This window comes from Numenius arquata, chromosome 16 (assembly GCF_964106895.1).
Source record: "Numenius arquata chromosome 16, bNumArq3.hap1.1, whole genome shotgun sequence".
Taxonomy (NCBI): Eukaryota; Metazoa; Chordata; class Aves; order Charadriiformes; family Scolopacidae; genus Numenius; species Numenius arquata.
This window is the reverse complement of record NC_133591.1, coordinates 1,496,119-1,517,014: the sequence shown is the minus strand read 5'-3', so window position 1 is coordinate 1,517,014 and position 20,896 is coordinate 1,496,119. Positions and strand designations below refer to the sequence as shown.

Genomic DNA, 20,896 nt, shown 5'->3' with positions numbered 1-20,896 from the left:
ACATCGGTGACCATCAGGACCTCCCAATCATGAAAGCTTCCACTGAGCTCCTGCAGCCATCATGAGATTCCTGAACCCCTGCAGCCATCGTGAGATCCATGAACCCCAAATTTGGCTCCAGCCTGGCAGGAGCTGCAGGAAAGCAAGCAGACAAAGCCTGCACTGGGAGATGTCAGGCTGTCGGGGCTCTGGGGCTGGGGTGGGAGCCCTCTGCTCACCTGCAGCAGCCTCCGTACATTCAGCGAGCTGCAAACTGAGGCAGGGATGAAGGCTGCATCAACAGACGGCGGCCGAGAGAGCTCCCAGCAGAGAAGAGCCAGCAAAAAGGACTCCTGCAGGGTGCGGATAGGGCCCTCTGCAGAAGGTGAGCGCACAAGACCCCAAAACACCCAACGGGCCATTTTCCCGCTGCTAAACATCCACTTCCTCGGCTGGGAAATATTTGTAATCCCAACACACCACGCACTTTTTTTGTGTGAAGTGCCTTGGCAGGAGCCAGCAGATCTCACACACGGTCCCATCTCTGCAAGGACCGTGTTTCCCACAACAACCCCCTTCAAAAGTCCCCCCTTTATTAAGAAGAGCCAAACTGCCTGTTGCTGCTGCTCCCACGCCTCTCCCCGCTTCCCCAGGGCACCAGCCGGCTCCACTGCCACGGGCTGGAAACCACCGAGCTCCCAGAGACACCAGCATTCAAAGAAAAGACACTAAAGAAAAGAGAGACAAAGGCAGTAAAGCTTTTCTCGCTGGGACCCAGCTGCCTGGCTCAGGGCACGGCGAGAAAGTGGGACCTACTCTGCATTCCCGGGGCACAGCCAGATTAGCAGGAGAAGGGGAGATTCCGCAGCGTGACGACTGAGCCCCGTGAACACCAGCTCCTCGCCTCCTCCCTTTTTGCTTTTTCCCTCCTTCCCTTTCCCCTCTCACAAGTAAGGCCTCGGGGACACACCAAACACCCTGCCCCGGTGCAGGGACATCTCGCCGACAGCCAGCCGCTGTCTGGGCACGGCAGCACCTTCCAAGCACGGGCCACGACCGGGCTCTTTCTGCTCGCAGCTGCTGGCCGTACCCGGTGTTTACATCCTCAGTATGGTCCCCATAAAGCAAAACACGAGCAATTGATCACAGACAAATGAACCAGGAACGCAGCCCGGGATGTCAGGAAGCCTCTCCCGCTCCCGCACACCAGCCCGGGCAGCTGGTGATCAAAGTTTTCTTATTTGCATACATTTCTTGAAACAATTTGCAGCTAAACTCCGTCTGGCGGAGGGGATGCTGACACAGCCCAGGTCCAGGATTTCTCCCGTAGAAACAGGAACCGGGAATCCAGGTCTGGGCATCGCTGCCTCCATCTCCGGGGGGGCTGAGCGGATGCTGGCTTTGGCATCTCCGAAACGAGGAGCGTTGCCTTCCTTCCCCCTTTTCCTCTGCATCCCATCGCGGGGAAAGCCTTTTTGTAAATATAAAACGAAGGGCTCGGCGCACCCAGATGGCTTCGGCACAGCCCAAGAGGGGCTGCAGGCACATTTTGTGCATTAACCCCCCCCCCCCCTAAAATCAGCGGGGACTGAGATGCCTCGGGGGTGTGTGTGTGTGTGTGTGTGTGTCTGAGTGTGGTACCCTTAGGGAGGAAAAAGCTAAAAAGCCACCTTTTAAACCCCTCCTCCCCGCCTTAAAACTCATCATTATCCAGACAGAAACCAGTTGCGGGACTGGAAGCCTGAGAGATGCAACAAGCCGGGGGGGGGGGGGGGAAGAGAATATCATCCCCGGGGGGACCCCCGGTTGCACAGAGGCCAGGGGACGGTGCCGGGCAGGCGCGGGAGGGGGGTCCCGCCCGTCCCGCCCCGCTCCGCCCCACCGCCGGGGGCGGTGGGGCGGAGCGGGGCGGGACGGGCGGGACCCCCCTCCCGCGATGCCACCGGCCCGTGTCCCCCCCGGCCCCGTTCAACAGCGACTCGGGGAGAACAAAAGGCAGGAGCGGGAGGAGGCGCGGGGAGGAGGGCAGGCGGCCGCTGCGGGAAGGGGGGGGGGGTGGGGGGTGTGTGTAAGATAAAAAGGCTTAGCGGGGACACCACCCCCCCAAAAAAAAAAAAAACCAACCCCAAACCTCCTCCCCATGTCCCAGCCCGGCATGGCCCGTCCGCCGCCGCTCCCCCCCGCCGCCGCCGCCTTGTTGGCCGCCGCTTTGCTGCACTGCGCGCCCGCCGCCCCCGCCCGCCGCCACAAACCGGTGAGTCCGGTGATCCCTGATACCCCCTCCCCCACCCCAAAACCCACCACCCCCCCTCCAAGTCCCACCCGCCCTTTGCCACCCCCTCCCCGGCAAGCCCCAGCCGCCCCCTTACCCCTAGGGGAGCATCTTCCCGGCAGATCCCCCCCCCCACACACCCCCGGTTCCGAGCAGCCCCCGGGATGCCGGCACAGGCAGCGATGCGCTGCCGGGAGTCCCCGGTTGTCCCCGGTTGTGCCCTGCCCGGCCACCCCCCAGCTCCTCGGGCTCCTTCTTGGCTTGTTAGGAGAGTTTTTACAGGCGTTCTCCAAGGGAAAAACAAGGAGCGGGACAAGGAGGGTTTACGAGAGGACACGGGATCCCCCCCCCCCCTTCCTTTAAAGGCAGCGGAGCACTCGCCGCTTTGCTAATAACAGCCCCCCCCGTCCCGCACGCTGGGCTGGCGATTCCCAAAAGTGTTCCGGGGAGACGAGCCCAAAGGGAGGAATGAAAGGCGCAGGCAGGAGGGGAGCAGCAGGGCTCCTTCTTCCTGCACATTCCTGCCAGGTCCCGGCACCTGGGATGGAGCTGGGAGCAGCGGGGACGAGGGGCTCGGGAGGGACGGGGGGAGACAGAGAGCTCCTTGTGCTGGGAGCGCGTGCGTGTGTTAATTGGGTTATTATATACATGCGCTTCGCTGGTGTGCCATGAAATAATGACAGAGCAAATGCCCGGTAGCAGCCCGAGGGGATTAGTTCAGGTTCTGTCGATGGTTTTATTATCGGCTCTGTCATCTGAGTACTTTCTAACTTGGCTGCTAAATATGCTGTGGGCTGGGATTTGGCACGGAGCAGCCCTGGCCCCCGAAGTGCTCGTATTATTCCAAACAGAATGTCACTGTGCTTGGCTCCGCTCTGCCTCGGGGGAAGGTGGTGAGGGCTCGGGCTCGGGCGGTGGCACCCCGCACCCCGCTGCCGACACCGCTCCGCGGAGTTCATCCCCATCTGATGGCAGCAAGCGGTGGGCTGGGAGGGACCCGTCTAAAGCTGGAGACCGCTGGTCCCTGCGGGGACGTTGGCTGGGCTGGAGGCGCCTCACGCTCTGCCGTGTCCCAGCTGAGGAGCTGCTGCTCCTGGAGGGACCTGCCCAGCCTCTGCTCCTGGTCTTGCTGCCAGCAAGGACCTGCGCTGGACGAGCACAGCGTTAGTGCAGGTGTCCAGGTCTGCCCAGGCTCCTGGTCCATCTAATCCACACCTACGCGGCCCGGAAGGTCCCCCCCGTTGGCAGTCTGTGCCCAGAGACGGTTTCTTCCTCATCCCAGGTCAATGCTCTGCATCCTGAGCGCTAACACTTTCCTCTTGGCTGGAGCAACTCCAGGTGATGCTCCCACAGGTATGTTTCGTTCAGGAACACCTTGTGCTTGTGTGTTGGACCGGCCGCGTGGAGCCTGGGGCTTCAGATCAGTGTGTTTCACTCGGTCTTTGCAGAGACGGCGGCTGGTTTGGGGTTGGAAACGGGCAAATGATTTCCCATCCTTTCAAAGAGCAGTTCTCTCATCCCAAATAGCTGCCCTTTGGGTTCCTTATCTGGTGTCAAGGCTTCTGAAGGTTATTCTGCTGCCTCTCGGGTACAGCCAGCATCACAGTGGTTGCTCTCGCATCCCTCTCCCGGCTGGGGCACACACATCAGCGGGGAATGGGGGCTGACAGTGGCCCGTGCATGGGTTTCTGCCCTCAGCCCTTCTCCACCCGCTGTCTCTAGAGAGCTCGGCCATCGCACGTTCGCTTCTCTGGCTCCGAGTCTCTGCACACAAAGCGATGTTTCCCCGCGCCTAACAGCGGCTGACTTCTGTCTGGGCACCTTTTGCTGTCGGGTGATGGATGAGGAGGGAGCCGAGGGGCTGAGCGGGGAAAGGAGATTCACACTCCTGCAAGACAGACGATGGTGACTTCCTCGAGCGGTGCCAGTAGCTGGGGTGGGCAAGGACTGTGCCAGGCACCGCAGGATGCCGCACCGTGGCTACTCCGTGCTCCAGTAACAAGTCACAACAGCAGTAACTTGGGGGGGGAATCAAGGGCTTTAGATTCATTTTAAAGCCAGGCTGCACAGGGCAAGTTGGAGAAGGAGCTGTGTTCTTTGTAGCAAACCTTGTAGATCTCCTTCGCTTTTGTATTAGGACCTAAAGAAAGAAAGAGAAAACCGAGAGCAGAACACGGGCTGTGTCTGGTGTCCACTGAAAAACTTGAGAACAAAAGATCTGCAGTCCTCGGGGCCGTGCACACGCAGACGCTGAATTCCTGCATTGCTTTCGGCTCCCCTGGGAAATCAGAGTCGGTCCATTTGCTGGGAAGCTCTCTCTGGGTGGAAAAGTGGTGGGCACCCTCCTGGCTGCAAGCGTTAATCCCTCGGGAGCCGTATCCTGCAGCTCCGGCCCCAAAACCCGGCAGGTCTTCCCCTGGAAGCACGGTGCTGCCGTCCCCGCAGCCCGGGAGCCGGGGCGGCCGCCGGCCTCGCTCGGGGCTGAGGCAGCTCCCGCAGGAAGGGTTTGATTTGCGCTGTTTGATTTGGCTGTTTTAAATACCGCAGGGAGCGTTGGGGTAATTTTAGGCATGTTTATCCTCTGCTCTGGGAGAGACTCAAGACACATGTAAGCAGTTACTCTCCAGAGCGTTTGTTGTGTTTGGGCTTTCACCGGCGACACACACGCACACCCCGCAGCGCGGCAAGACTTGGGGTGTGCGGCTGGCAGAGAGGACCGGGGAGGGAGAAGAGACAGGGAAGGGAGAAGCATTTTGCGGGGGGATCCCCCACTCCAGCTCATGTTGCACTTCACTTGCTCCCCCCCATGCGTGTCCTGCCCTGGCACCAACGTGGGGGGCTCAGCAGAGGCAGGGTGCGCTGTGTCGATCTTGTTTAAAAAAGGATCTTCCAAGGGAAAAATTGTCCTGCGGGGACTTTTCCCACCAGAGATGCTGTCAGCTCTTTCCTACTCATCCCAATTAGGCAGACAGGTAAACGAAGGGTTCCTGGATGTTCTCACGTGGGGGTCAGCCCAGCCTGTAACGTGGATGGAAGCGCTGAGTCTGCACCCGTCTGTCCAGCAAAATGAGAAGTGGAGCACTTCAGGGGTTCACTGAGGGCCACAGATGTGGTTTTAGAGGTTCACCAAGATCCTGGTGCTGATGACACCCACAAGAAGAGACAGGAGGGAGATGTCCTCCTCTTAGTGGGATTTGGGCAGTAGAGAGGCATCACTATCTCACAAAAGCAGCTCTGTGAAAATTAGCAGAGGGGGAAACTCCCCCCAGACACGTCCAGGAGGATGGGCAGGGGGACAGTGGTTGTCTTAGGGGTTTGGAGATCCCGGCTTGCACATCTCGGCAGCTTACACTCCCTGAGGGCAGAGCATCCCCCCGCGGCTCTGAGGAGGGCTGCACTGAGGTGGCCGTACCCAGCAGGAGATGTCCTGGCAGTTGTCCTTGGGCTCAGCACCGATAACTCATTGCTCACCTTACCTTGGATGCAATTGCACAATGAACAAAACACCTCAACCCCCTTCCTCCCCTGCCTGGAGCCTGCAGCATCCTAGAGCCGTGTCTTGGTTTCAAGGGGATTTCTCGGTCATCAGATTAAGGGCTCTTGAAACCTTTTGCTGTCCCGGCATCCCGGGGCTTGTTTGCTTTGCGAGTACTCCCGTTTCTGGCAAACTGTTGCTTGGGTGACACCAGCAGCTTGGTTGCAGTGCTGTTGATGGAGTAGACTCACAAACTGTCACGTAATTAAAGTGTCTGATAATAAAAATAGTCCTGCAGTGTTTATTCATTTGCTTTCTCTTGTTACATCAGAGCCTGGGTCTCCTCACTCTGTGGGCATAAACATTTGCAGTCCATAATGTTTCATGTTCCACGTTGCTTAGGAAAAATAAACATTTTCCTTTTTTTGTTGCCAACAACAACTACCACCCAGTAATCCGGAAACAAACTGTCAGGCCCCAGGAGGTAGCGCCTGATGGTGCCACAGAGCATGGGAAGGGAGCGGAGAGGAACCCCCGCCGGTGTGGGCACGCTTTGCCCTCAGACCCCGCGTTACCCCTGGCGGGTAGCGGGGTCTGAGGGCTGGGGAGGAGCCAGTCCTGTAGCAGAAGTATTTTCTTTAAGCACAGAATTCGTCGTTAGAGGGGCTGGGAGGCTCTGCCTTGTTCTGGGGGAGGTAGGATCGATGAACCCGGTGGCTTTGCCTCGGCTTTGTTTCCACCCAGTTTCCAGTGTTTCCACTAAGCTAGACCGGGAGCTCGGGGTCTGAGCAGACCACAAACATAATCTGTTTCTGCCTTAAAATTTCGCCTGCAGCATTAGCACCTCCCGAGGCCAGTCAGCTTCTGGGACACAACCTGACCGCAGCGGAGCTGGCTCCGGTTTTACCACCAACCATCAGCTGGAGCTGCACTTTCAGATCCAACCACGGCAAATCCACGCTGGGCTGGCCAGAAAGCTGCCCGTATCACTCTCTGCGTGGGGACAACAGTGCCCATCTCAGGAAAGAACGTTGCTGCAGCCTGTTTAGGGGGTGCAGAGCCCCAGGGGGGGGCACAGCCACCCAAGAGTGGGCAGAAACGGGGTGAGAGAACTGTCTTACATGAGACCTGCAGGAGAAAGCATCTCTGCTCTCTTTCTCCAGGTGTTGAACCAAGGGCAGGAGTGCTCCGAGATGCAGGCTTGTAGGTGGGAGGAGGACAGTGCTACCGGCCGAAGAGGCAGCAAACACCAGGGCCTCGCCAAAAGCAGGGAGAAATGGAAAAGCAGCAGCAGCAGAAGGGACAGGGAGGCGGGGAGAAAACCCATGAGCTTATCCCCCAGCAGAAGAGGAAACAGCCCCCAGTGACAGTGGAAGTATCCAAGACTGATGGGATTCATGTTGTAGCTTGTCCAGTCACTCCTGTCTGACGGGGAGGGGGGTCTCTTTTCGTGTCTGTGCTGCAGGAGCAGGCAGGAGCCTGGGTAATTAGGTACTCGACAGAGGAGACAAGTTTAAGTTCAGGGCAGGCAGCAGAGGATGGATGCGGGCAGAGGAGAGCACTGGGTTTGTCGGTACCAGGCACTGGCCTCCCTCTTGAGGGTTTTTATACACAGAATTGCTGATATTCCATTGTAGCTGTGCTGCTCCGGCTGCTGCTCCTCCCAGGAGGCTCGGGAGGGCGAGTGCTGCAGGCCAGTTAGAGATGCTCCCGGCTCCTCGGGATGGCTGGGAAACTTCCTGGGAAGCTTGGTGGGTGTTTGTCTGACCCCAGCAGACCCAGGAGTGATGGCTGTTGGATCGCGGCGCTTGAGGGCTGATGGTCCGAATGCCTGCCCTGGGTTGTGGGGACTTCCCTTTGGTCTTTGGTAATCCTTCTCCTCTGGTGGTGGGATGGGAGGAGTGGGGATGCTTTGATAGTTCCCCAGCAGCCAGTGCCCTCCCCATCCTCTCTTCACGGGTTTGCAGCAGCGCAGCCCTCAGCAAACCCCTGAGCTCACACTTCAGGGCATTATCCCACCACTCGGGAGAACAAAGCAGATCACAGCATCACAGAATGGTTTGGGTGGGAAGGGACCTTAAAGATCGTCCAGTGCCACCCCCTGCCCTGGGCAGGGACACCTCCCACCAGACCAGGTTGCTCCAAGCCCCCTCCAACCTGGCCTTGAACCCCTCCAGGGATGGGGCAGCCACAGCTTCTCCGGGCAACCTGGGCCAGGCTCTCACCACCCTCAGAGGGAAAAAATTCTCCCTGAGATCTAATCTAAATCGACCCTCTTCCAGTTTGAATCTCCTTTGGACCTCCCCAGGAGAGGGTGGCTTCAGCGCTGGGTGGGAAGGATGCAACCTTAACCAAGAGGATGTTATCTAAGCCTTGGGAAGTGCCTGCAGCGAGGTGTGTCCAGCCAAGGAGACCCAAATCTCCAGCCTGACGTGTCTCCTGAGCATTGTTTGGCGAGTGGTTTCTGCCCGTCACATTTCCCCTCGCCGGCTGCGCCTGCAGTGGCATTTTCCAGCCCTTTCCTGCCCTGGTGCTGATGCCGGTGCGGTGACGACAGGGAGAGACTGGCTGTTTGTGCTGGGGCACAGCGAGCACGGGGTGGGGGGCAGCTCCTGCAGGACCACACTGTGTCCCCTCCCAGGGCCTGGCCAGGGCAGAGGACAGGAGGGCAGGAGCAGGGAGGGTCCTGCCTAAGGCAAGGTGGGGTTTGGACGGCTGGAAGCTGGGATTCGTGCCAGCGGCCTTGAGCTAACCGTAGAGGAGAGAGAAGACCTGCCTCTGGTCTGCCTCCGAACAGGGGATCCCTCGGGGTGAGAAGGAAAAGTGCCTCCTCTCTCGGCTCCTGCTCGGAGGAGAGCGATAATCTTCAGCTTGTGTCAGTGTCCCCAGCCAGGAAGGAAACCACCAGCCTTCCTGGGAGAGCGGGGACAATGTGCTTAGTGCAGCCAAGACAAAAAAAAAAAAACAGGAGTAAGCCCATCTGGTATCAGCCTCAGCCCACTCACTTACCTGGGCAACTCCTGAGGGTTTCCCAGTGCTCCCAGTCCCACAGCGAGGGCTCTCCCCAGGGTCCGTCTCTGCTCTCCCCACATCCCTTGGAGCGGCTGTTCCACACCTCCTGGTCCTGCGAAACGAGGCACGTTCATCACCCCGTGTCCTGGGGGTAGCAGGACCTGCCTCTGGTGCCAGTGGGTGCTCCGTGGGGGGCACTCGGGAGCAAGGAGCCGAGGCTCCTCCAGGCTGGGTTTTGGTGACACAGCTGCCATTATGTGCTTGGCAGAGGGTTTCACTGGGGCTGGCAGCAAGTTGTTGGCCAGGACACGAGCCTTATCAGCTCCTCCTGCCAGCTGTCCTTCCCAGGGGAGAGCTGCCAGCCCGGGCGGGCTGCCAGGCAGCTCCTAGAGAGCTCCTTTTGGAGACACAGGTACCTCCGACCTGGCAGGGCTCCGGCGTTGGGCAGGAGCAGCCCAGGGCAGGCTCCACGGGGACGGGACAGCCCTTACACGCCTGCTTTCCACCAAAGCACTGGGTGGGCTCTCAGTGCCGTGGCTGGTGCCTCGGGTAAGGATTGGCTTGTGCGGGATGTAGAACGGCTTTCCCTCTTTCCACGGTTTGATGGTGCGGTTCCCCGTGCTGTGCGAAAGCAGGATTGGGTCCATGGCTTCCAAGGCAGAGGCTAGCAGGAGACAAGCCACCAAGGGTGTCTTGTCTGGCTAGCTGGCTTGTCCTCCCCAGCCAGACAAGCCACCAAAGGTGGCTTGTCTGGCTGGGGAGGACAAGCCAGCTAGCAGACACACAAAGAGCTGGACACCTCAACTGCACCTTGTGCGATCCCCCCGGCTCCCGTGTCCACCCGAGCGTCGCTCGGAGCCCCGGGGCCGCTGCGGAGCTGGGAGCTCAGTAGCGGAATTAATGCCAAGGGCTTCACACTTCATTCCAGCCCGCATGAATGGGCTCGTTGCAGGGAGCAGAGCGGCAGCGGCGGCACGTGGGTCGCACGGCATCATGGCAGCCCTGGCATCACGCCCGCCTGATCTCCGTGTCCCCGGCAGGGCAGCCAGGAGAGCTGGCCTGGAAAAAGGCAGCTCTTCGCAGGGGAAGGAATTTCACTGAATTTCACTGAATTTTTTTAGAGTTGGAAGGGACCGTATAGATCATCTAGTCCAACTCCCCTGCTGAAGCAGGATTGCTTAGAGAATGCTACTCAGGGCTGCATCCAGGCGGGTCTTGAAAATCTCCAAAGAAGGGGACTCCACAACCTCCCTGGGCAGCCTGTTCCAGGGCTCTGTCACCCTCACCATGAAGAAATTCTTCCTCATATTCGAGTGGAACCTCCTATGTTCCAACTTGTGCCCGTTGCCCCTTGTCCTGTCACTGGGAACCACTGAAAAGAGTCTGGCTCCCTCCTCCTTCAACCCACCCTTCAGATACTTATAGGCATTAATAAGGTCTCCCCTCAGCCTTCTCTTCTCCAGACTAAAGAGTCCCAGCTCTCTCAGCCTTTCCTCATCAGGGAGATGCTCCAATCCCCTAATCATCTTTGTTGCCCTTCGCTGGACTCTTTCCAGTAGTTCCCTATCCCTCTTGAATTGGGGAGCCCAGAACTGGATGCAATACTCCATTGCATTGTCCAGGAAGGGGACATCTAAACCCCAGGTCCTCACTCTGGAGCCCTGTGGGACCTGGCCCAGTAGAGGTGCATCCCTGCTGCGTTTCAGCTTCTCCTGCTGCTCAAACACCTTTACATTTGCCTGCACAGAATTAGGCAAAGAAAATCTTGGCTTGTGCAGCACGGTAACGCAGGGACCAAGCGCTGCTCACCCCACATGCCTTGGGCCATGTTTCATGGTGGCCCCATCGTCCTGCTGCCAGGTGGCAAACCAGTGGAAGTCAGCTAATAAGCACTAACTAACGTTGCCAAGAGGAACCCTGCTTTTCCAACCAAGGGTGGAAGAGCCCAGGCCACCTTATCCCCAAGCAGAGGAGGTGTAGTCCTGTCCGTCCCTCAGGCAACGATAGGGGTTGCAGGGATGGTCACTGCTGCTCTCTGCCCCATGGGGTGGGCTAAGTCACCCCCCCAGATCTGTGTCCCCTGCTCTCCAGCTTGTTCTGTCCCCCAGCCATGCTGAGAGCCTGCTCACCACGCCAGGACAGCAAGGAGACACCACAGGAGCGACAACACGGAGCTCGACTGTGTGCTGGGGACCAAAGGCTTCCTCCCATTAACATCACCTCTACCCGGGGCCAGGAGGGAATCAAGGATGCGGGGCAAAGGGGGAGAATTTACTCCCCAGTGATTTGTTTCATTCTTGAAGGGTCTGGTTCTCATCCACAGCTTGTGAAAGCATTTCCTGCCGGCCAGCTGCCAGGGAAAAGTGGACCAAAAATAGCCCAGTGCTTTGGGGGTGCCATGGCATGACACAGAGCCTCCCAGGTGGGACCTGGCCTGGTGGCAGCAGAGCCCAGGGGATGGAGGATGTTTGTTTGTGGGGAGCAGTTTGTGCCCCGGCAGCGTGGGAACAGCCCTCGGCAAAGGTGGAACTCACCGCTGCAGGGCTGCTGCGGGCAGCCGTTCACCACTCCGCATCAGGACCTCTCTTCCCAGGCACAGAAGTCACGGCTTTGTTTTTCCCTTTTAGGACATGTCTCGAAAGCATCACACCTGGAAGGAGCAGAGTCCTTGGCTGTCTTCCTTGGTGAACGCTGTGGGGACCGGAGTGGCCGCCAAGGGCTTCCCCGTGGCGGGGGATGAGCCGGCAGCGCGCTGGAACCCTCCCCGCTGCGGCGTGCCCGACCTGCCGGCGTTACCGGATGGCCAGAACGGGCGGAACCGGCAGAAGAGGTTTGTCCTCTCCGGTGGACGCTGGGACAAGACTGATCTCACCTACAAGTAAGAGAAGCCCGGGACGGGGGTCAGGCTGGTTTGCTTCTCCCTCCCCAAACCTCTCAGTGTGATGGTCCCCGGAGCACGACACGCTGTGACGTGGCCCCAGGAGCTGGAGGACAGCCCTGACACCGGGTACAGCCACCGGGGCAGGGGACCCACGCGCTCAACCATCAGCAGGGCCATCCCCAGCACCTCCACGTCCCCTCACACACCGGCTCCCATAAACACGGCTGCCCACCCACCCCACAGCTGTTGTGTCACCCCTCGGTCAGTCCCACACCAACACCCACCACCCATATGTTCCCTTCCCCACATCAAATCCCTGACACGTGCTCCACCGTTGCTCCTCTCCCGCTGTCCCTCTGCTCCCCACGGCCACCCCGCTGTGGGCTCACCTCACGGTTTATTTTAAAAAGACCTTTTTATCCAGCTGTTATTGATGTTCCCATAAACATGACTTGAGTGGGGAGTTTTGCCCAAATCACCCCACACATTCTCACTTGCAGATCTGCTCGACAGGCTTGTGGGAGGGTCGTGCTGCCTCCCCAGTCGCCCACCGGGGTGTGAGCGGAGAGGTGAGCACGCTCATATGGCCTTTGACAGCACGTAAATCTTCTTTTGTTTAATTAAGTGCAGGAGACAGTTTCTGATAGCGTTAAAAGGCTACAGATAACAAAAAGGCTTCTTCCTTTCTTTTTTTTTTTGGTCAACGGTGTTAAAGGAAGAAACACAGCGGGGAGGAACACACACCAACACTGCTGATGGAAGGGAAAGCAAGCTCCCTCCGCAGCAGACCTCACAGTCTGCCTGCGTCACGGGAGGGCAGAAGAGGCAGCAGCCTCTCTGAGCGAGCCCAGGGGCAAAAAAATGCAGAGATTGAGGAGAAGAAATCGCATCACAGCACTCCCGGGCACTTCTGTGGGGTTGGACTCATGGGGGACAGAGCCGGGAGATGCTGCATCACCGCACTCCAGAAAAACACAGATCTGCAGGGCTCTCCAGAGAGCTCACCTCTGGGCCCACCCGCTGGAGGGTTTCCACACCGATGGGATTTATCTGCTGCACGTGTTGCTCGGAAGAGGGTGCTGGATCAGTGCTACCATGGGTTGGAGATGTTCTGGTGGTGGGAAAGGGTGGCAGCCCTAGTGATGTTGATCCTACAGCTAGTGTCTTCATGACAGCGGTGTCCGTGGGGCAGCGGCTGATGCTCTCCTCATCCGGTGCCCGTTGCCTTTCAGAATTATCAGGTTCCCCTGGCAACTTGTGAAAGCTAAAGTGAGAAGAACCATCGAGGAGGCTTTGAAAGTCTGGAGCGACGTGACCCCGCTGACGTTCACCGAAGTGCAGGAGGGCCGGGCCGACATCGTCATCGACTTCACAAGGTGAGCAGGGTGGGCAGCAGCACCCTCCTCCCAGAGAGACCAGCGCCCCCCAAGCCTCAAACCAGAGCCCAGAGCTGCCAGCACACAACTTAGGCGCTTCAGGCTCATATTTCTGCTTTCAGACACTTGGATTCTTTTGGTTTTGTTTTTATTTTCTCTGTCGGTTGTGGGCTGCTCGGTGGAAGTGCAGCTGTCCCACGCTGGCTGTGCACAGCACCGTCACTGAACGTTCATTAATTTTCCCGGTACATTTACATTTCTCTGCCCACAGGCTGTTTTCCTAAGTGTTTGTTTTGACTTTCCATCTTCAGGTCCTCCATCCTGTCCCTTGACTGAACGACGTAACTGTCTGCCCAAAGACAAATATAGTTCCTTGGTTAAATGAACCTTGGCTCCTGGCCTAAAATCGACTTTTGGCAAAATACGCACGGGGGCAAAGACTTCCCTCTGCTGCGTGTTCGCACAAAACTCATAAAGGCAAAGTGGAGACCATCCAAGCAGCGATGCGATTTGTGTGCTGTGTGTTTGCCTCACAGCTCTCTCAGGTGGCCACATCTCTCACGGGCTTCCCTGAGAAAACATACGAACTCCCCAGGGCTTGGTGAGACCGAGCTCCGCTTCCTCGGCGCCCTGATGCAGAACCGAGTTTGTGGAAGTTTGTGGTGATCCAAATGGCTCGAAAGAGTCCATCTGGAGTGGTGGGATGAGCCCAGGATGGGAGTGAGAGCTGCTGTCCACTCACAGTGGCTCCCCAAAATGGCCATGCGATGCTGTTCACTGGAGGTACGCGGCCATTTCATAGAATCATAGAATGGTTAGAGTTGGAAAGGACCTTAAAGATCATCGAGTTCCAACCCCCCTGCCATGGGCAGGGACACCTCCACTAGAAGGTTTGTCTGAGGTGAGCTGTGTCTTCCCTCCAGGTACTGGCACGGAGATAACTTGCCTTTCGACGGGCCCGGAGGGATCCTGGCACACGCGTTCTTCCCCAAGACACACCGTGAGGGAGACGTCCACTTTGACTATGATGAGACCTGGACGATTGGGAACAACCTGGGTACGGTACTGTCTCGGGGGAGGCTGGGGATGCTCCAGGATGGTTATCGGGGCACTTGGAAATGATTCGGTCGTGGTGTGAACCGGGAGCCTGCAAAACTGAGAGGCAGCGATCATTTTTGTAGTGTGCATTGCTATCTCCTCCCTCTTACAGCCCTACTGGAAGTGTTCAGGTCTTTTCTTGTCACCCTTGAGCCACAGCAAAGCCTGTGTCCAGGACCCTCGATTCCTGGTGGGCTCCCCCTGTGCCCGGGGGGCAAGAAGGACACATCTGAGGGATGGTTCCTCTGCCCGGCCACGCGCTCTGCCCCTTGGGAATTGCACCCAGTGTTGGCAGGAGCCCTAAGAAATAAAGCAGGGAAGGGATGAGGAAGACTGAGGCTGACACAGTTGTCTTCCAAAGGACGGGCTCAGCGCCAGCCCCTGCACGCACTGTTCACCGCCTGCCCACAAAGTATTTTCTCTTTCAACAAGTCCATAAAGGGAAACCACCCAGGCTCCAGCTCTGCCCCCGTAGCCTGGGAATGCTCTGACCATAAACAACGCCACATCGAGTCAAGACTCTTTTTTTCCTCTTCTTTTTTTTGGCTAATAATAGATCCGAGCTGATAGCTCTTTGCTCGGGCATTCGGAGTCTGGTGTCACAGTATCTCGTGAGATCCTGCAGTACCGCCTGGGACCATCTGGACCCGTGCCCAAAGCATCAGTTTCTGCAAGACCCACCAAAATTAGCCCATGTCAGGCCCTCCTCCTCCTTCCCCGTTTATCGACAGGGACAAAGACACAATCACAAAGCCCAAGTTAAACCCCTGCCTCTCAGGGGTTTCCCAATGTCCACGGCGATGTCAGGGCTCAGGTGGGTTCCCCCAAAGTCCACGCCATTGCCAGTTCTGTCCCAACTTGAGTCTCTGTGCGGGGAGCAGGACCGCTGTGTCTCCAACCCTGCTCATTCTGACCCAAAACAAGAACCACAGAGCACCAGATCTTTCTGCAGAAGTGTTTCTTCTCCTTGGGGAAGGGGGGGCTCTGCCGTTTTTCACCCTCTGTTGGGGCTGCCTGTGTTGTTGAAGAATTTCCTATGGTCTCCCACAAAGGCAGCGTTGGAGGCAAACCAGGAACTGAAAATGGATGCCAGTTCCCATCAGAATCCAGCCCCGTTCCATGGCCTTTCTTCTCCCCCTACGTCTACCATAAATAAATGTTGTAAAAGCTCTTTGCAGCTAATTGCCGTTTAATATGCTGAAAAGAGCTTTACGATATAAACACGGATAAATCCTTGTCTCAGCGCTCAGTGAGACAGGGAGATCCTTAGCCTCACTTTACAGATGGGAGAGCACAAGTCTAAGGAGGGCTAAGATGTGCCCTGGGGTCACCCCAGAGCCACCCAGGAAGCAGGACTCCCCAGGGGGGACCTTCTGTGAGGGACACAGCCATGTCCCCCCCCCCAGCACAGCTCCTTCAGGCGTGCTGTTTCTCACCTCCCCCGGAGAACCTGACAACAGCGCAGCTGATCTGCCAACACTGGAAAGCATCGAGCGAGGAGCCTGCCAAACTAAACACAAGTGTCTGAAAGTTTGTCATAAATCACTGACACAGAAATCCCATTTTCTCAGCTGACCGAGATTCAGTTGGGTCAGTGCCATGCAAATCCATCGCTTTGACGTGAAGCTGACCAGCAGAGGAAGACAGGGGTTGGCTCACCTTCCCCTCCACCCTTCCCAGGTGTCGCCTAACTGCATCCCCTCTGTCCCGTCCCCAAGAAGTGACCTGCTCCCCGGGAGCCAGCAGGGAAATCCTGCTTGGAACAGCGGGGCCGGCTGGCTCACGTCCCCGCCTGCCTCATCGCACATTTCTGGCTGAAGGCGAGTGAATGAATACGCTGGGACTTGTCAACAAACAGCCAGGCTCACCAGTGCCGCTGCCTAATGCGCCTTTTCCAGCTTTCCCTGAAATACATCAGCTTCACAAAGGATCCCTTGGAAGCTAAACAACACCTGCCAGATGACACATTTTTTGCACACTGAAATCCGCTTTCCCCCCCCTCTCCTTTTCTAGACCCTCCAAGGTCATGTATTCCTAAAACGTGATGTCCCATAAATCTACTGCAGTCTGGTGAAGAAGGCCCAGGCCTTGACACTGGGTATTTTAAAATGGATTTATTTCTAAACGTCGCTTTCTGGCTACAGTCCACACGCAAGCAATAAATGAGCTCCCTCTGCTGTCTGTGTGACAAGGGCCATTAGCAAGTTCTAATCCTCCCTGATGCAGGTATCTTCCACAGTGGACGTGATCCAAATGGGACCTGAGAACATCTCCCATCTTTTCCCCTCGCAGGCACTGACCTCCTCCAAGTGGCCGCTCACGAGTTTGGCCACGTCCTGGGCCTGCAGCACACGGCTGTCTCCAAGTCTCTGATGTCTCCTTTCTACATCTTCCGGTACCCGCTCAGCCTGAGCGAGGATGACAAGCAAGGGATCCAGTACCTCTACGGGAAACCCACACGGGATCCCGACCCAACCCCAACTCAGCCAGCAGAGCTGCCCCAGCCGGACCTGGAAACTAATGAAATCACCAATGTGGAGGTGAGTCAACAGCCTGTCCCCGTCCTTCTCGACTGTCCCCATCGTGAGGCCAGCAGCGGGCTCACACGTGGTTTGGTGTCCACATCGTCCACCCACTGCTGAGCCCAGGCCTGGGGCGTGCGGCGAGGAGGTCCTCGGGCAGCCCGTGCCCACCCCACACTGGTGGAGAGCAGGACAGTTGCCTGGACACAGGGACTTCCCGTCCATCAAACCCAGCCTGGGCCGGGGGGGAGCTCGCTCGGGTCCCAGCTCCTGACCGTCCCTGCTTTGGCAGCCCATGCAGCCCGACACCTGCGACACAGCCTTCGACGCCGCTGCCACCATCCGAGGGGAGCTCTTCTTCTTCAAGTCCCGCTACGTGTGGCGGCTGCGGGCAGGAAAGCTGCAGGACGGCTACCCAGCTCTGGCCTCCCGCCACTGGCAGGGGATCCCCAGCTCTGTCGATGCCACCTTCGAGGACCCTCTGGGCAATATCTGGTTTTTCCAAGGTAAGAGCTGGACTGGGATCAGACGGCTTGGAAATGCGTCGTCTTTACTGAGGGGTATTCAGGACCCAACAAGTTCCTGAGAGAAAAAGCCTTCTGGGCATCCTCAGCTATCCAGCGATCCCTGTTACTAGTTTCCTTCTCTAGTTTAAACTTTTCAGCAGATACCGTGGTGGGGAAGAGAGAAGGAGAGGTCACTTTTATTTTAGATACAGCTGTGATATCCCATTTTCCTTCTCAGGAAGACAAATGTTTGCTTTGAGCCTCTGCCCTGGCAGTGCTGCTGGCAGAGGAGGAGGAAGGAAACCCTTGCTCCATCTCCCCAGCTGTCCGTGGAAGCGCTGTTCCAGAAGAGAGCCCCAGAGGCTTTCACAGGTTGTGAAACTCCTGCGCCTGTGCCCCCAAGGCCCTGCTCAGGGGGCAGCCAGCATCTTCTCCGCTCCTCAGAGACCTGGATGCAGAGCTGCTGTAGTACCCCCGGACTGAATGGGCCTTCAGGGAGCCCATGTGCAGAGCCAGGCAGTCATCTGCCACCACAGGGACTAAAATCCGATCACCCATGGGGGGCCAGACCTGCTCCTGGCCACCTCAGCACTTCCAGACCAGCAGCAACTCCTGTTTCAGCTCCACTGTTTTCTTTTAACGCTCTTTCCAAGTGTAAATTTGAGAGCAGGGACACAGAATGAGGCAGGTACCCGGCTGCCCCGGGCGTGCGTGCCCCATGAAACTGAGTACCCAAATCACACCGCATGGCCGGGCAGGCAGCGTTCCTGCACAAACACATCACTTACCGCCTGACCCGCACACAAGGAATTACGCTGCTAAAGCTGGCAGGCTCCTGCCATGAGTTAGAACGAGATAAGGGGAAAGTATTATGTGCCCTGGGCTAATTACAGAGATTCCCGTTTTAATCTAATCTGGGAATGTGCTACCAGTCTCTATTTCAGCTTGGCAAGATCTTCCTGGTTTCTGTAGCTTGCTCCTTTCCAGCCGCATGCCCCCTCTACGCCTGTGCATGCCCACGGATGTTCTCCTCGAAGCACCGAGTTTGCAGGCTAGGGGCTGGTCCCTCCAGCCAAGTCTTTTATTCTACCTTCCACAAATAGAGAAAAAACCAGCTGCTAAAATGGTTCTCCTTGTCCCACCAGTGATGCCCTCCAGGTTGGACTGAGGTGGGAAGTCAACTCCTTGCACTTCGGGCACCTGTCAATGACAGTGTCCGTGCCACCGGTGGGGTTTTTGCCTTGTGCTCACACGCAGCTTTTCCCGGGAGCTCTGCCAAGGCGCTGGCTCCAGTTGCACAGTTGACTGCCCAGTTCTCACACACCAAAGAGCTCCCGAACTCTTGTCTCCCTTTCCTGTCTCCTCGCCAGATTCTCAGTACTGGATTTACGACGGCGAGAGGCGGGTATCTGGTCCCACCCCCATTGCGGAGCTGGGCCTGCCTGCAGCCCCCGTGCAGGCAGCTCTGGTGTGGGGAGCCGAGAAGAACAAGATCTACATCTTCAGTGGGGGCGACTACTGGCGCTTCAACCCTCACACCCGCCAGGTGGACAACATCTACCCCCGGACCATGGCCGACTGGCGCGGCGTCCCTCAGGAGATCGACGCGGCTTTTCAGGATGAGTTTGGTCAGTGCAGCGGGGACACGGCCGGCTCTGGGGCGGGCGCTCGGGGTGACACCACTGCCCAGCTGGAAGAACCGGGCAGGTTTAGACATTTGGTAGTGGTGGACACTTCCCAGCCACAGTCATATAGTGGAGAGAGAGAGGGGCAGCTCCCTCCAGTGGGGAGGGAACTGTGGCTTCTCCCATAAAAGTGAGAAGTGTTGCCATTAATAATGACAAAAAATCAACAGTTCAGTGTTTGATAGAGAGAATTCAAACTGCTGACCAAGAAATGGTCACAGAGTCCTACCCACCTGTTACTGCTCACGACAAAGTGGTGAGAAAACAGCAGAAAGGCTGCCCACACTTCGGCCTCGTCGGCTAACCTGAATGAAGAGGCTGCTTTTGGCATTGCCTTGTCCTCCCAGATGTGCCCAGATGTGCTGAAGGCAGCATGGCGGTGCCACTGCAACGCTGAGGACAGCCAGGGAGGGTGCCCGGGGTGACAGGAGCGGTGACAGCCTCTCTCCTGCCAAAGGATGTGGTGGGAATGGCTCCCCACTGATTCCAGAGCCTGGATCCCAGAGCAAGTAACAGATGCTCTGCAGCAGGACTTCACAAGCTGCCTGTCACCAGCCCTCTTCAGACGTCCTCTGCCCTCTCAGGCCGGGCCACTACCTGGGTACAGCATATTTAAAAGCACAAGGAACATAAAACAAAATCCTGTGTACTCTCCCATCAAAACTAAAGCCGTGTAAGCTGCAGAGCTGGGTTCAGGTGAAAGGAATCCAGCAGCACCTCCTGCCTCTTCCAGGCTCTCTTTTGGTCCTGCACACGCTGCAGAGCATCAAGGAGACAAAGCGCTAGGGAAGAGCTCCGAGCCGTGCCCACCCTGTCTCTCCTGACCCCTCCTCTCTCACCCACAGGTTTTGCCTATTTCCTGAGGGGCCGCGATTACTGGAAGTTCGATCCAGTGCAGGTGAAGGTGCTGGAGGGCTACCCACGCCAGATCAGCCAGGACTTCTTCAGCTGCACACCTTCCTCCAACTCCTTCAGATGAGGGGGGCGCCTGCGTCCTCCGTGCTCCCCTTTCGTCACCCTGACCTCCAGCAGCCACACAGAGGGTTCCCTCTGCCATTCCTGGCTTCCTCCTAGGCGCAGCATCTGGCACACCACGAGTCTGCCACAAGTGACAGAAGTTTGCTCGAGTTCCAGCAGCCCCAGCTTCAGTTGCTATTGATATAAAAGCATCTGCCATGTTCTTTGCGGGCAAGAGCGGCCACTAAACCCTCAATGTGGCCACGCTCTTCCAGCAATAGCATCCCAGAAGCCATCAGGCCAGCTTGGACCGGGATCACGCTCTCTTAATTAACCTGGACCCCATCACCTAGAACTGACCTGATGGCATTTCCTATGTTTACATAGCTCACAGCAGCCGCCCTTCGCCGCTCCAGCCGTGGGCCTGGGAGCAGGAAAAGAAGGAGGAGGAGGAGGAGGGCTTCCATGGAGACACCCCCTGGGCCTTGGCTTTGGGCCGTGGATGCTGACCGCCTGGGGAGGGACACAGACGTGCGGCTGCTGCCAGGGCCACCTCGCCAGGTCCCCAGGGTGACTGCCGGGGCCCTGCCACAGCCCTGCTCCCGGTTTTATGTTGTATCACTAGCGCGCGTTAGGATTTTGTACTGATTTGTGTACAGACAAGGGGCCCCCTCCCTCCCCCCGCGCCGGGTGCCAGTGCTGGACGCTGCCCCGCCGCCCCCCCCGCTCCTGCCGAGTCCGGTCCCCCATCCCGGGTGGCTCGTGACTGCACTGACGGGTCCCGCACCAGTGTTCCCAGTCCGCCTAGACACCGGGCTGGGGGCTGACCCCCCCCAGCCCCCCCTCCAGCTCTTTGCACACCCCTCGTTGCTACATAACCTTATGCCAAAAAGAAAAAAAAAAAAAAAAAAAGAAAAAAAGAAAAGAACCAAACAAAGGGAGTGTGACTGGTTTCTTCCCTTTTCGTCTTTCAACCCACCCGTGCCCCGGCCGGAGACCCCGCCGGGGGTGACCGGTGCCCCAGCCCCGGGGGTCTCGGTGCCGGGCCCCCTTCGTGAGCGCGGTTGTAAACGCCCGTACATCCCCCCGCCAACCCCCGTACCCGCCTGTCGGTGCCCTCCGTACGCGTATCC

At 57.7% G+C, this 20,896-nt stretch overlaps 1 protein-coding gene across 1 annotated transcript; it reads left to right on the top strand.

Annotated features, from left to right (window-relative positions):
* Positions 1-1,915: 1,915 nt before the first annotated feature.
* MMP11 (matrix metallopeptidase 11) lies at positions 1,916-19,785 on the top strand. The gene is made up of 8 exons (XM_074159624.1): positions 1,916-2,233; positions 11,366-11,616; positions 12,852-12,995; positions 13,919-14,052; positions 16,386-16,633; positions 16,908-17,121; positions 18,492-18,749; positions 19,652-19,785. The coding sequence occupies exons 1-8, from the start codon at positions 2,120-2,122 to the stop codon at positions 19,783-19,785; spliced, it is 1,497 nt and encodes a 498-aa protein (XP_074015725.1). The 5' UTR covers positions 1,916-2,119.
* Positions 19,786-20,896: the final 1,111 nt, after the last annotated feature.